The following is a 14,330-nucleotide window of genomic DNA, read 5'->3' as shown; positions in this document are numbered from 1 at the left end:
TCAGGCTTGGCAATAGAAAGAGATTGCATGAGAGAGATTTGTTTTTGAAAATAAAGCAGTATAATATGATTAAGAGGTATATCTGAAATGTAATCCTTTGAAAATGTTGTTTGATTACCCATCACTAGTCTGAATGTGTTATTTTTTTCATTCCCTCTTTCATAAGAAACCAATTGCATCCCCTTGGCATTTATTGCAGATGAACAGGAGAGCTCTGGAGCAATTATTTATACTGTTGAGCTCAAGCGCTACGGTGGGCCTCTTGGAATTACAATCTCTGGTACTGAAGAGCCCTTTGATCCCATAATCATTTCCAGCCTTACGAAAGGAGGATTAGCTGAAAGGTAAATTGGAAAACAAATTATTATGAAGCATTCTTTTTGTCAAGATTGAGATTTCTTTTGTTCACATGAGCATACTAATTTTCGTGGTTTAGCAGTATTTTTTTTTTATTCTTCCAAATAGGAGTTTACAGTCTTTTTTGTCATTTTATGATCATTGCCAAGTTCAGGATATTTTAACAGGATGTTCTTAAACACGGTGTACCAAACACAGCAAAGGAGTGTGGTCCTTACCATAAATCACCAAGGAAAGAGCAGTCCATCAAACTGCTCAGTCACAGGAACATTTTAGCAGCCTTTTAAAATCTGTAGCTTTGTACAGTAGAATAGGTAGAGAAAAGACTTTAGGTGTTTAAGCTTGTCTGAAAACATGCCACTCATCATATACGCACACTGCATCTGTATGTGGAGTTATATACACCATAGTTAGCCTTACCCAAGGAGTAGAAATGCTCCTCATAGTAAGTGATAGAATAATGCCAATATTAAGTTGTAGCTATCACCTGTCATTTTTAAATGTATAGAGTATAATGCAACTTGTACCTTTGGTGGTGGTTTCAGAGAGAACATGCAGAACACAAAGCATGATAATGTGCACAGCCAGGATGAATGGTACATTTACACAGTGTATTGCTTTTCTTCCCTTGATATGATCCATCCTGAAAGCCACACTGGTAAAATAGCTAGTTACTTGCTCATGTTGCCATTATCTGTTCTGTTGCAAGACTTCTAGAAACATTGTATTTATTTCAGAATTCATTGGGCTGTCTGAGATTACAGTTTAAAAGATGGGAGCAATGAATATCATCGATAGGTGATTAACTCAACTACTGCAGTAAAGCAGAAATCTGCATTTCCATGCTTCAGCTCTGCTATTGTCACTACAAGAAAGGTGACTTGCTTTAAGCATGGCTAACAATAGAAGTACTCTTTAACACAGACGTAAATGCAAAATGAAAGGAAGCAAGGGACACTTTCATGTGTCCAAATAGGCAGAGAAGCTGTCTTTGTTGCTTTTTATGCTCCTCTTTTCACTGTTTTACATCTCTCTTGCTGTAGGACTGGGGCAATTCACATAGGAGACAGAATCCTAGCAATAAATAGCAGCAGCCTGAAAGGAAAACCTTTGAGTGAAGCCATTCATTTATTACAGATGGCGGGAGAAACTGTCACCTTGAAAATCAAGAAGCAGACAGATGGTGAGTGTGGCAAAGTAGCATAAGTGCTCTTTAATGAGTGTGTTTCTATACATTAACAAGCATTTAGGCCATCCCTGGACAAAATGTCATGTAAGTAGTGAAAAGCATGTTCTTCAAACTGTAGTAAAGCTATGACTACCCCCTCGCTTCTTTTTTGTAATCCTATTCAGCAACCAGTCCCAAGAAATTTTCTGTCCCTGGTCACATAAGTGAACTGAGTGATGCAGAAGATGAGACTGCTACTGCACAGAAATCTGGCAAACTCTCAGACATCTATTCCACTACAGTCCCAAGCATTGACAGCGCAGTAGAGTCGTGGGATGGCTCTGGTATTGACACCAGCTTTGGAAGTCAAGGTACTATCAAGAATGTAACCAGTGTTTAAAGCAGAAATTACTGCCTTCATAGCTGACCTTCCTTTGCCTTAAAGAGAATCTCACCTGTACCAGCTTTAAACTTTGTAGTGTGCTGGTGTCTCATTATGACTACACACTTTGCCAGGCAGCATAATTTCTTACACTTGTCTGGCCTCAGATTCATTCTTTTATGACAATGTGGTGTGTTATGAAGTATTTCTTAATGCATTACAGACGTTTGTTAGCTTTACTGACATCTGAATAGCCCAGCCCATAGCTTATCCACAACTAAATGAGTTTATCCTTCAAATGTAGATTAATGCAAGGCAGAGAACATACTGAAGATTTTCATGAATTTGAGCATTTGATGCCCTTTTGCAGTAATTTTTAACTGACACAGAAAAGATTTATTTTAAACTGCTGAAGGGGGAACATCATACATTACCTATGATTTGTTAATCTTATGCTTCTTCCTTATTCCTGCAACATTAATGTCTACCTCTCAGCCATCAAAAGCTGTCCTTCTGTTTAAAGAGATGATTTTAATTAACGCTAACTTTCACACTTCTGTTTGACTCTTGTTTAATAGGATTTTCAAATAATTTCATTTTAGTTCATATAGGTTAAGACAGAAGATTTATTTAGACAGTGGGGGATACAGACATCTTGTAATATTTTAGATAACAAGAAAAGTAGCTTCCGAACAGCTCAAGTGTTTTATTTAACCCTTTTTAAAATGATTATTTCCATAGTAATGCGGGTGTGTCCCGTACCTTGTAGATATTTGAAGAGATAGATCCTTACCTTAGATAATTTTTTCTCACTTGCTCTGGCTTCATATATTCTTCCAGCTCTATCTTTGTCTTTCCATTTCTGTCCGTTGCCTTGCAGGAGCATGGGCTCACAGCGGGCTGAGTTGTACCCTCACACAGAACTGAAGCTCTGCCCAGCAGATGCCCCTATACGCTGAAGTTCTGTGCTGATTACGTTCATTGCTTTTCTTTAATGTGTCTGCTCAATGAAACACTGGCACTTTTCTTCTGGAAATCTTTTGAAACCTGCTGATCTACATGAAATCAGAAAGTGGCTGATGTCACTGCTAATGGCCAGCTTTTTTAGTTGTTTAATTTTTAAATATTTCTTACCTTTACTGCTTATACGTTGGTACCAACTTTTCTTTAAACAAGACAGTCTCAATAGATTTAATTATAACTCCTTTTTTCTACATTTTACTTCTACCTTACTGTTATGTATTACATTTTCTTTGATAGTCAATGTACTGAGTTAAACTCCCCCTATATAATATGTATCTCACTGGAGTTACAGTTGGGATGAATTTGTTCCCTTTTCTGTTCTTAGCCAGTTTGGTCAGCTGATGAAAATAAATCATGTTAGGTTTTCTTCTGATTTTTAAAAGTAAAGGAGAAGTACTGCTGAGAAAGTGCCAGAATGATAACTGTTTCCTGTGTGATCAATGGTATTTAGAGCAAATCTACTCAGCTGTGGAAGTGGTTGAGGCCCAGAGAACTTTCCTAAGTCCTGATCATTTACACTCTGTGAACAAACTACCGCCACTAAACCAGTATCTATCTCAAAACTGGTCTTCTTTAACTGTCTTAAAAAAAAATCAGCCCAGACTTGGCTGAGTACATGCCACTTCTGTTAAACAGCCTGAGTTTAGTTGAATTTGTGCCTTATCCCTTGCCATGGTACTAATGTGACCCACATTTCTATTAAAGTTCATTCTGTGTTGACCTGCCAAGTCAAGCTTGGCTTCTCTCCAAACCTTTCTTGGCATAAGCACAGACTAAGCAAATTGAAGGGTTTGGGGAATGTTTCTGGAGCACCAGATAATGCTTTATCCTATTAGTTACTAGTTTAATGCTGGTGAGGAATCTTTTCTCTTCTACCTGAATTAACACCACATACTGCACCTGTGTCTAATGTGGCTGCCTTATTAATTGGGAGCCCTCTCCACACAGCATTCACATTTTCACAGCCAAAACCCTTCCTAGAACTTGTGAATTAGTATCTGCCAGTTAGCTGGGGAAAAGGATGTAACTCTCTAGTTACATGGGATTTGAGGGAGATGATAGATAGGTTTCAACTGATTTATTGAAGTGAATTGCCCTCATTAGAGAGGTGACAGTAGTGATATTTGTTAGTCATCAGCAAAATAGAGCTTCCTAATCCAACATGCACATCAGAGAACTCCACCTACAGAGACTAGAAAAGAAATGGGTCAAAATCAAACAAATGTACAGCAGCTCCACAGTACTGGGTTTTACTTTGCAGAATCCCCCAACATCAATCAATCCATATGTTCTTCTTGGTACATCACTTGGAAACCAGACTGTGTCAGGCTCTTAGCTGGAATCCAGATTGCACTTAATTAAATTTAAGAAGTACTATTGAACTAATATCAAAGTTGCTTGTATGATAAAACCATGCAGCACTAAATGCTCCAGCTATCAAGGCTGCCCAATGGTGCTTACACAGCCTGGAAACATTTGGAAATGAGTGACAGAGAACTCGCTTTCCGCAAGGTTGGCTTTCCAAGGGTGTACATTGGTCCCAGGCATGTGTGCTTTATTGTGAGCCAGGCCTTTCCTCATGTCTTAGAGCCCCAGGGAAAAGCCTGGGGTTTGCAGTAGCTCTGCTAAGCGCAAGTCCCCTTTTGACAAAGGGGCCCGGTCCGTGGATTCCCGTGTTGGCCTTTTGCAGGGCAGAGCAGCCACGCGGAGCAGCGCAGGGCTGTGATTGCACAGTCCTCGCCTGTACAGATGAGTCCTGGCCTCAGCGGTGCTGAGACAGCCGCCCTCCTTCCCTTTGTGAGATTAATCCAGTTAATGCTCACTGAGGCGTCTCTGCACCATGCTGACTTTTGCATCTAGGTAGCCATAATATGGGTAAGTAGTATCGTGTACAGTCTCTCCAGTCAGAGCAGGAACTGGCTCCCTGTGCCACACATCTCCCACCAGCACCTCTTCTCGAGAGCTCAACGGAGCTGTAGCACTGGTCAGAGATTTTGGCTACACCTGCACATCTGCTGTTGTGGTTAGATTACAGCTTCAAAGGGTGATAGTCCTCATTGCAGATTTGTTACAGGAAAAAGAAATTTCTGTTGGAAAAGATCAATTCGCCATTGACAAAATACTTCACATGTGTATGCTGCAGTTTCCCACCTATGGTAAACGGCTCATGCATGTCAGTTTTACACTAACTTGCACTGTTTGTAAAGCACTCTGTGTGTCTGAAATAAAAGCTGCATTATGAATGCCAGCAATCCTGAAAAAGCAGCTATAACTATTACTGGCATTGGCATTTTAAACTGAATCCCAGTGATCTGATTATTTTTAAATGTTAACCTAAACTATTTAGATAGGACTTTTTATTATCTGGTTCTAACCAGTAGGTTTCAATCATATTTAAATGTACAGTGATAGCTCTCCTTGTTAGAATTAACATTGCATGCTGTTACTTTGGTCAAGGGACAAAACAGATTAGTCTGATAATGTGCCAGGACATGTTGCACCGTGCTGTTCCATTTCCCTTACCAAGCAGAGGATGCTCTATGCAGTTAAATTTATTTTGTGCAACAGTGCACCTAACACATTTCTTACAGAAAAGTGGTCACATTTTGCTTCTTTTAGGAAAAAAAAATAATGGGACATCAAACACACAATTCTGAAATCTAGAAGAGTGGTCGAGTGCAAAGATCACAGAGAGTGTCTTCCTCAGATGTCCACTTGAATAGAGTGACTGAGTAAACTTTGGATGCAGAGGATGCTCGCCCCCCATCTCCTGGACATCGTAATGGCCTAACGCCCAAACTCCGCTTGGCCACAGTAGAGCTGAGTTTCCTGTACATCCAGTGCTTGCAACCATCAAGAAATGCCACAAAGGCACAGATGATAGCCCAAAAAACATAATATTTGGGATTAGAAGTGTTATATTTAGACATGTAGAGTACAGGGAACTATCGCTCTTTCAAACCGTCTCTGCAGCACACCTCAGGCTTCAAGAAGAGACACGTGGCACAGCAGAACGCTGAACTCCCTGCAGACGTCCTTTGCATAATCTGTGTGTTAAGCTTTTGCATGATTGAGGCCAGCTATTCTCATATTCTTGCCCCTGACCTAGATCGAGATGACTGTATCATTGCAAAGTTGTTTTTCTTTAGCTGTTAGATGACACTAGTTTTTAGCTGCACTGCTTCCAAATTTGCATAAGTCACCAACAGGCAGAAAAAATTTTGTTGTTAGTCACCTAAAAAGTCAAGGGTTTTTTTTTTTCAATACATCCTCAAAAACTCTCTTTTAATAGGTCTGAAGCACATTTTCCTTAATAGATTATATTTAATGTTGGACATGTTAATTTCAACATACACGATTTTTTCACTGATATTCCATATATTATGTCAAATTGGAAACAGAAAATTCTGAAAATGTCCAGCACAAAATATCAGGAGCAGCTGAGATACAAAGGGTAGGAAAACGGCGTTGGAGATATTTAAGATTTGATTTTCAAGTGACTTTCACAGGAGAAGCTCTCAGAGCACAGCTAATTTAGGGTATAATTTGCGTCATTTATTCTTCTAAATATCTGACTGCTTCTGAAAAAAATAAGTAGCATTTATGAGTCAATATGCAAGTCCTAGAGAAACCAGCTCTGAAGATGTGACTTTCTGTCGTTACAACACATACAGTGCCATAAATATATAATTCATCTTTTTAGGAACCAGCTATCAGGCTTCAGGATACAACTTCAATACCTATGAATGGAGGAGTCCTAAACAGAGGGGCAGTTTGTCCCCTCCAAGTAGACCACGAAACCACCCATTTCATGACACAGGTTTGAGTGATGATGAATGGGACCGATCTACAGCAAGTGGGTAAGTTTATGTGTAAGTTTCCATTTTCTGATTTGCAGCTGCAGCCATGCTTCAAAAGTGAACACTTGCTGTCTGGAATGAAATTATATTTTTCTAAGCCAGCTGTAACAGCTCTTCCTTTAAATATGAGATACATAGCATTTATAGTTCATGAAACTTATTAGGGTAGATTAGTGACATTTATGGAAGATTATAATGCCAAAAGCAAGATGTTTGAGTTACTTCAGATAAAAAAAATACAGCATTTATTTCTTCAGAATAAACCAAAAAAATTGGACCTTTCTCCTGGATAAGCTTCAAAAAAAATTTTGCTCTATTTTCCACCCCCCCAAAAAAAACCCTATAAATAAAGAGGCCAAAGATAGCCAGCATGGTCATCTCTCATCTTCATTTTGGTGTGGACAAAGAAGCAGAAATTCCAGTCTTCTTCCATTTATGTTTGAAACCTCTGCAGTGATTCAGTTGAAGAGCAAAGCAAGCCAGGTAAAAATGTCTTGTCCAAAGCTATAATAGTTTGCCATACATTCCTCCTCTTCTGAGAAGTAAATGTGCTCTTCAGTGAATTTATGTGCAGGCAAAAGTAGGAGCTTCCTGAGGGGAAAATGCTTGGAGATAATGAAAGATCCAAAAAGCCAAAAATTCTTACTCAAAGGATCATCCAACAATGGAACAACTGTGGAGACCTGGGTAGTTCCTGCCAAAGAACAGTTCTTCCTCGGACGAGGGAAGATAAACATCACATTTTAAAAGATTTCAGTGCTTTTCGTACCTGTCCTCAGACCTTGCAGGCATGTGTGTGCTTCATTAGCACCACAGTTTCTTGGTGTGATGGCCCAATGAGCCTGGAATCCCAGTCAGTGACAAATTCAAGTTTAATACTGAAGAAAACCTTTCTGGTTCCTGTATAAATGCATTGGATAAGTGTATCCATAAAGTCTGGTCTATTGGGTTGGAAATGCAAATCAGGAAAGGGTTTAGATGACAGTGCTGCTCTTCAGAAGCTGAATGACAAATCCTCTGATGCAGCAGATTGCCCAGTGGTATTTTTTCAGCAAAGTCTGGCAAGATGTTACCTGAGATCTGGGCAAGTATCTGGGCTCAGTCCTTATCCAGCTCCTTTGGTTCCTACTGACCAGAAGCATAGTAAAAGATTTCACAAGCTAAAGTGGACAGTAGTTAATAAAGGAAATTATCATAGTTTTCCTCATACTTCCTGTTCTTAATAAGTTAATATCTTTAGTTTAACAGCAGTATTTTTATCCACAGTTCAAGCCCATATTTAGCTTCTCAAACAATATGCAGCCATAGATTCCAAAACACCAACTGTTTTGGAGCTACATAAGCTATAGGCTGAAAAAGTTGATTAGCAATGAACTAGGAAGCTACATGAAAAAATACAGAATTTTCTGAAAATAAAAAGCATCTATTGTACTCCCATTTTAAAGCAGAATTCAATAGAAAGTATGCCCATTAAAGAGTTTTGTTCTACTTCCCAGTGTGATTACACCTGAGATGTACAGCATAAATGAAAATGATGTCTAACTGAACACAGTATCTGTAAAATGGATTATGCCAAACACAACTGATGGTGCTCCTATACCAAGTGCTGGAGTATTTGAGAAGGGCATGCCTGTTCTTGCAGCCTGTCAGAGGGATCTCCTGAGAGTTGTCTCTTCTCTGCCTCCAGCTAAGCATGCTGTCTTCTTCTCTAGCACTAAAAAGTAATTTTTCTTACCTTTATTTTGTGTAGCACAGCTTCCAAGAATATGTGGCAACAGAAGGAGGCTGAGACATTGGGAGAGAATCAAGAAAACCATTTAAAGCAAACTTCTGTAGAAAGATCAGGGGGCGAGAGCACCAGGAGTGTGAAGAAAGAGGGCAAGCAGTGGAAAGGTGCCTCTGGCGGGCAAAGGAAAGGTGGGGGACAGCTGGAAGAGTGGAATACTTCCAGGTAGGCAAACCAAGAGTGCACAGGATCAACATCCAACCGGGATGGGCTGGGGAGGGGGGAGGAGAGGGGGGAAGGAAAGAGAGGAAAAAACAGTTGAAATGAGAAAAAGGAGAAAAACAGGGTACAGAAAATACATCACTAACATGCCAGTGAGTGACAGTGAAATTTCAATTGCCAAGTCAGGTATTTGGTTCCTTCAAGAATTTGAGTCCAATTTGCCCAGTAATTTCGAAAGGAGCTAGAAGCTGCTTTTTTCAGGGGCACATTGTCCTGGTAGCATAAGATGATAGAATCAAGTCCCATTTTCTAGCCAAAGGCTAGCAACTCTCATCTGGCTAAGGGGATTTGAGCCATCCTTTCTACCTGCCAAAGGTACACCCTAGCTGAAAGACTGCACAGCTGCAAGCCCAAAACCTTCCTGCTGTGTAGGAGTGAAACCAGAGAGCATAAACCACTCTGTAGCCTAAATTTACCTACCGCTGGCAGGTAGGACAAGTGGGTTCTAGTTCCTGCTCCAGGGAAAATTTTTCCATGTTAAAACATTGCCAACAAAAAAGAATGAGTCTGCCAGATCGTAGAGCATGCTGTAGTCTCCCGGTGAAAAAAAATGGCTCTCATACAGCAACAAGAACGAAATCATAGGCCCTTGTATCTCCAAAACTGCCCCACTACCTCTCCTTTAGCAGTTTTGTGAATCTAAATTTTTGATGGCTTTTTCAGTGAGCATCAGAAAACCAAATATATTCACTACAGGTCAAACAGAATATTTCACGTGACACAATACTTTGGAACCTCTTTTTTTCTGATAGCTCAGCTACGACTTGTTTTATTAATGTGGCTGTAATGGAGATGCGAAAGTTGAGCATTTTACACACCAACAGACATGATTTGGAGAAAAGGGGAAAGAAGAGATGAGGGCAGGAAGAGGAATTGCTCCAGCTGTAAAGAGGTCGAGACTTGCAGGGATCATGATTTCAGGTTTCATAGGAGTCAGAGAAGGAATGGAGCTCTTATCTTAGGAAATCCAGTCCTTGCTGTCACAGACAGTTGCCTCAAATAATCCTGTTCATTAACACAAGCCCCATTTTATGTTTTAATATTAGCCTATAGTATATAGAAAGGTGTTGATTTAGATAAATTTGTCTATGTTCAGTATTGGCTATTAAAATAACTACCTCGGTTTACGGAAAGAGCTGATTTCCGAAGTCAAGGATCTTTCTAAAATCCTGTTTTAAATACTTTCTTATCTTGCCTGGGAGGAATTGCACCTGTGATCTGAGTAGGTATTCTCACCATCGCTGTGTCTATTGCGGTATCTTAGAAGAGACACTGACGCTAGATGGAGAATCGTTGCAAAGAGAGATTGAAATGGCTGACCGTTGTCTGCTTGACTGACCGTAACTGTAAGAAAGCATCTCCGAGGCAGAGTATCGTGCGTGAAGCATTCGAGCTGTCCTCTGTTGTGCTGGGCAATCCCCCTATTTGAAAGCTGTTATGTTAACAGTGTTACATTCATGCTATTCTCAGTAATACATTGTTTGTCAAGCAAGGCCTCAGATGCTTCCATAATGGTGTTTGCTCTATTTATATGCTGTTATCTAGCTGCAGTCTGTGGGCAGCTGCTCCAAAGTAGCAGCTTGCTGCCACACAGAAGGGCGAACTCTCATTCTTTCCTTGCCTCATCCTTCCCCTTTGCCTTCCACATGATCAGCTCCCTCCTTGCAGCAACTCTGATGCTTGTGTGAACCCTCATTGAGCCGATTCCCCTTGCTAAGACAGCAAAAAAATCCTGTTCCTCCCCACGCATACACGGTGATGGTGTCATTTTGGGTTGTGTTTCTGCAGCCCATAACTGGCATTTGTTATCACACCTCTCTTGCTGGGCATCTTTCCTAAGCCTCACTGTCACTAACATTTTGTTCAAAGTGCTAATAATAAGGCTTCAATGCTTTTATGAAATATCAGGGACCTCACCTTACATGCAAAAGAGTTGCATCCCTGAAAGTTTCTCTGTATTTGTGTATAAAGTGACTGAAACAGTTTTTATGATGGCAGTCAGATGGAGTTAAACTGATCATGATAAACGCAGCTTAGACTGAAGGAATGAGCTGAAAGTACCAGGATACCTCTTTGGAGTAGGCAAATTTGCAAGATGCTGTTTGCAAAAAGAAAGATTCTTTTCATATTTCCTGGGAGAAGTCCATGAGGTTGAAAGGTGTAATTACAAATATTTCATTGCACAGAGCAGGTCTGCACACTGCTACTGGTTAGTTCATTAATTTTCATAGAGATGTCCCGGATTTAATCCAGTAAGAAATGTATATTAAATTGTTCTTGGAATCCATTTATCTCCACACGGAATAAGACACGGCTCAGAATCCTGCCAGCTGCTAGCGACGGCCGGTTTCTGAGCAGCCCTGTCTGCCGTGCGCTGTGCATGTCCATCCAGCCTCCCTGGCCAGCGGCTCTCCCACCAACCTACCGTAATGCGCTGTTGTTCAGGTTGCAATCTCTGGCCAGGCACGTGTGTAAATGGTATCTTTCACAGCAAAAAAATCCATCTCTTTTAACCTCTCATTGTAAATCTAGCTTTGCAGGTACCCATGATAACACCGAGGCTGACCAGGAGGAAAATTTCTGGTCTCAGGCTCTGGAGGATTTAGAGACCTGTGGCCAGTCAGGAATTCTGAGGGAACTAGAGGTAGAACAATCTTAACCTTTCTTTCCAATTATAGAGAAATACAATGGTTTTGGTTTGTTTTACATTCATTTTATTTTCTCTTTTTCTTTTAATTTGCACTAATCACACCAATTCATTTAAAAGCTTTAACCCCTCTCCACAGGACAAGGCTGACAGGCGTCTGTGTTTGAGAAACATGACTCTCTTGGTACCTACCCTTTACGTTTATATTTTCGCTTGTGCAGCTGCCTCCCCTGCCCCTAACCAGAGCTATTTTCTTTTGTACAATGTAGCTGAAATTATGTAAACTTGTTCACCCCAGAGCTTCTGACTTGCAGCTTCTGCTGTGCATACCATTGATGCTGTCTGCACAGGCAGCAAATGGTGCAGAACTTTTTAAGTGGGCCTAATTTTCCTGCAGCAATGCATTTCATTCTCTTACAGCCGCTTTACGCAGCTTTTCTTAGCATGTTAGAGGTTGTCTCTTAAATAGAAACTTAATTAAGATGAACATAAAAGAAAATCATCTTTTCAAAATGTTTAACCATAATTTTACCACTCGGCAAAAAAGATGCCAATGTGAAAAATGTTCATTGTATAGCAGTTTCTTTACTATGCAACAAATTTTCGCATTTCATCCTGAAGTTAATTGCAGATTTAACCGCGCTTCGTGTTAGATCGTGATGGGGAGAAGGGAACAGAGACAGAGTGTCTATGAGTCTTTACTTTTTCTAATCACGTTTTCTCTAAGTTCTTTAATCGTAACAATTAAGACTATACGGACACTTAAAGCTGTGAAATGGAAGGTCCTAAAAATATTTTCTTTTATGTTCTTTTAAATTCCTGGAGCTGCAAAACTGGCAGAATCTCATTTTCATTTTTATGTTATATGAAGTCCTTTAGCAGCCAGGAGGAATGTGAATGGCATAACTGGGTGAAACTTTTTCAGTTCAAATTAATTGTACATCCTCAGATTTATGGCTTCTGTATTGCATGGATGGTAGCAAAATGTGATTCTCGTGTATTTGTTACTGCAAACCAGAAAAATGTAGGAGAAGAAATTGATGTTTTGCTGGGTTAATTCCATAGTTAGATATGGCAAAGTACCGTAGGTTTCTCTTGCAGTTTTCATTATTCAGAGCATGATAAAAGGATATGGAAATAGATAATTCAGGGTGACCAGAATTCAGTCATTTCGACATGTTGAATTTTCCTCGACTTTTTGTAGAAGTGAAATACAGAATTGTAGATGCTATGTCATTTACAGCATCACCTTGTAGCATGAACCACAACTCTGAGAAGAAAGCAAGACTTTCATTCAGTGTGGCAATGCCTCTATTTTGTGCAGTACCATTGCATAGTTGAGGACTGTTTCTCATTTTTCATTTCAAAGTTTTCAGCCGAACAGCAAAGAAAACTATTGTTTGCCAAGTCCTCCTGCTGCTCCTGCACCATCAGGCAGTACTATACATCTTTCCTGAGCACAAAAGAAACTGTAAAAGCTACAATATTTTATCTCATAATAAAAGTAGTACTGGAGCTGGACGACTTAGACATACATGGTCATCCGAGTCAGAAGCAAATACTTCTTTGCCCATTTTTGCCTTATTTTTCCCCCTTCACTTCTCATTTTTAAGCAGATAGCCTTTGCCTTTTCCAGTCAGAGTTCAGGTTATGGCCTTTTGACTTGTCCATTGGTACCAGGGAGAATAAATAGGAAATTCCCTTCCTCAGTGTCCCCCGCTGGCAGCAGCCTGTACCGCCGTACAGTGACGATGCTGAAACACATTTACTCACACTCCCCAGGGCCAAAATTCTTGGCAGTGCAGGCGTCTCTGTCCTGTGTGCTAGTACTTTTTGTGTCAGTCCATTCCACCCAGTGGATGAAATGACTTGTCATTTTCTTTGAAGCTTTTACCCTCCGTTGCTTCTTTCACATAACTAAAAAGGTTTGTTCTTACTGAGACTAAAACTAGCCGTGAGGCAGGGTTTAAGTCTCTGAAGTATTGTCAGGGCTAGCTAAGGCAGGTGCTCTTGCAACAGGAGTGTTATGCAAAGTATCTTTTCAGGCAGTGTGATTATCTGCATTGAGTTTTCTCCTGACCTGTGAAGGTATCCGGCCACTGTCTCTGCCACTGCTGACTCTAGAGTTGCCTTCACCTCCTGCTGACTCACATTATTTTACCTTGAACACTCACTCTGTGTTGTAAATGCCTTCATGTAGATCCAATTCCAACAAATGCAGATATGCCACAACTTAGATGTCACTATATTTACATGCAAAATATTCTAAAAATAAGCAGTTATACTATACGCTCTTCAGTCTGCCAGGGGACTAGCTTACCAAGCATAGCTGCTTTAGTGCTCAGTATTTGAGTTGAAAATGTCATTTGGAAACTTTTGCCCATGGGGTTTTGTTGTTGTGTTTTGTTGTGGTCCTTTATTTTATAGTGATTTGCAAGCAGATTGAACATCTATCCTCTTGCATTTTGCTGTGCCCTGAGTGATTGTTTTAATAGAGAATAGAGAAGTTTTTCCTACCGCTATACATTAACCATTTACTTAACCTATGTTCTGTGTTAAAAAATTAACCTGTTCATTAATGCTCTAGGCGACAATTATGTCAGGAAGTACAATGAGTTTGAATCAGGAAAACCCACAACCTCGTAGCCAGCTGGGAAGACAAGCCAGCTTCCAGGAAAGAAGTACTGTAAGGCCACATTACAGTCAAACTACTCGTAGCAACACATTGCCATCAGATGTGGGGAGAAAGTCCACGGTTCTGAAAAAAATTAAGCAAGAAATGAAAGAAATCATGTCACCAACTCCTGTGGAGTTACACAAGGTTTGTAATTTTTCTTCTGACAATATTCAAATAATATATGCAGCATGGGGAATCTAATTATATG

General features: G+C 40.1%; 1 protein-coding gene across 14 annotated transcripts in view; it reads left to right on the top strand.

The window, feature by feature from the left end:
• GRIP1 (glutamate receptor interacting protein 1) overlaps positions 1-14,330 on the top strand; it is a 342,714-nt gene that overhangs the window by 318,250 nt on the left and 10,134 nt on the right. For 9 of the 14 annotated variants that reach the window (XM_064508773.1, XM_064508755.1, XM_064508777.1 and 6 more), the window contains 7 exons: positions 167-344; positions 1,401-1,540; positions 1,711-1,896; positions 6,634-6,790; positions 8,541-8,741; positions 11,331-11,442; positions 14,033-14,266. In XM_064508773.1, coding sequence (XP_064364843.1) covers positions 167-344; positions 1,401-1,540; positions 1,711-1,896; positions 6,634-6,790; positions 8,541-8,741; positions 11,331-11,442; positions 14,033-14,266 — 1,208 coding nt within the window. Of the gene's footprint in view, positions 1-166; positions 345-1,400; positions 1,541-1,710; positions 1,897-6,633; positions 6,791-8,540; positions 8,742-11,330; positions 11,443-14,032; positions 14,267-14,330 lie in introns of those variants that run through there. The other 5 variants (XM_064508763.1, XM_064508760.1, XM_064508746.1 and 2 more) reach the window with 2 other exon arrangements.

The sequence above is a fragment of the Dromaius novaehollandiae genome, chromosome 1, assembly GCF_036370855.1.
Source record: "Dromaius novaehollandiae isolate bDroNov1 chromosome 1, bDroNov1.hap1, whole genome shotgun sequence".
In the NCBI taxonomy this organism is placed as follows: Eukaryota; Metazoa; Chordata; class Aves; order Casuariiformes; family Dromaiidae; genus Dromaius; species Dromaius novaehollandiae.
This window is presented reverse-complemented; position numbering and strand designations above follow the sequence as displayed.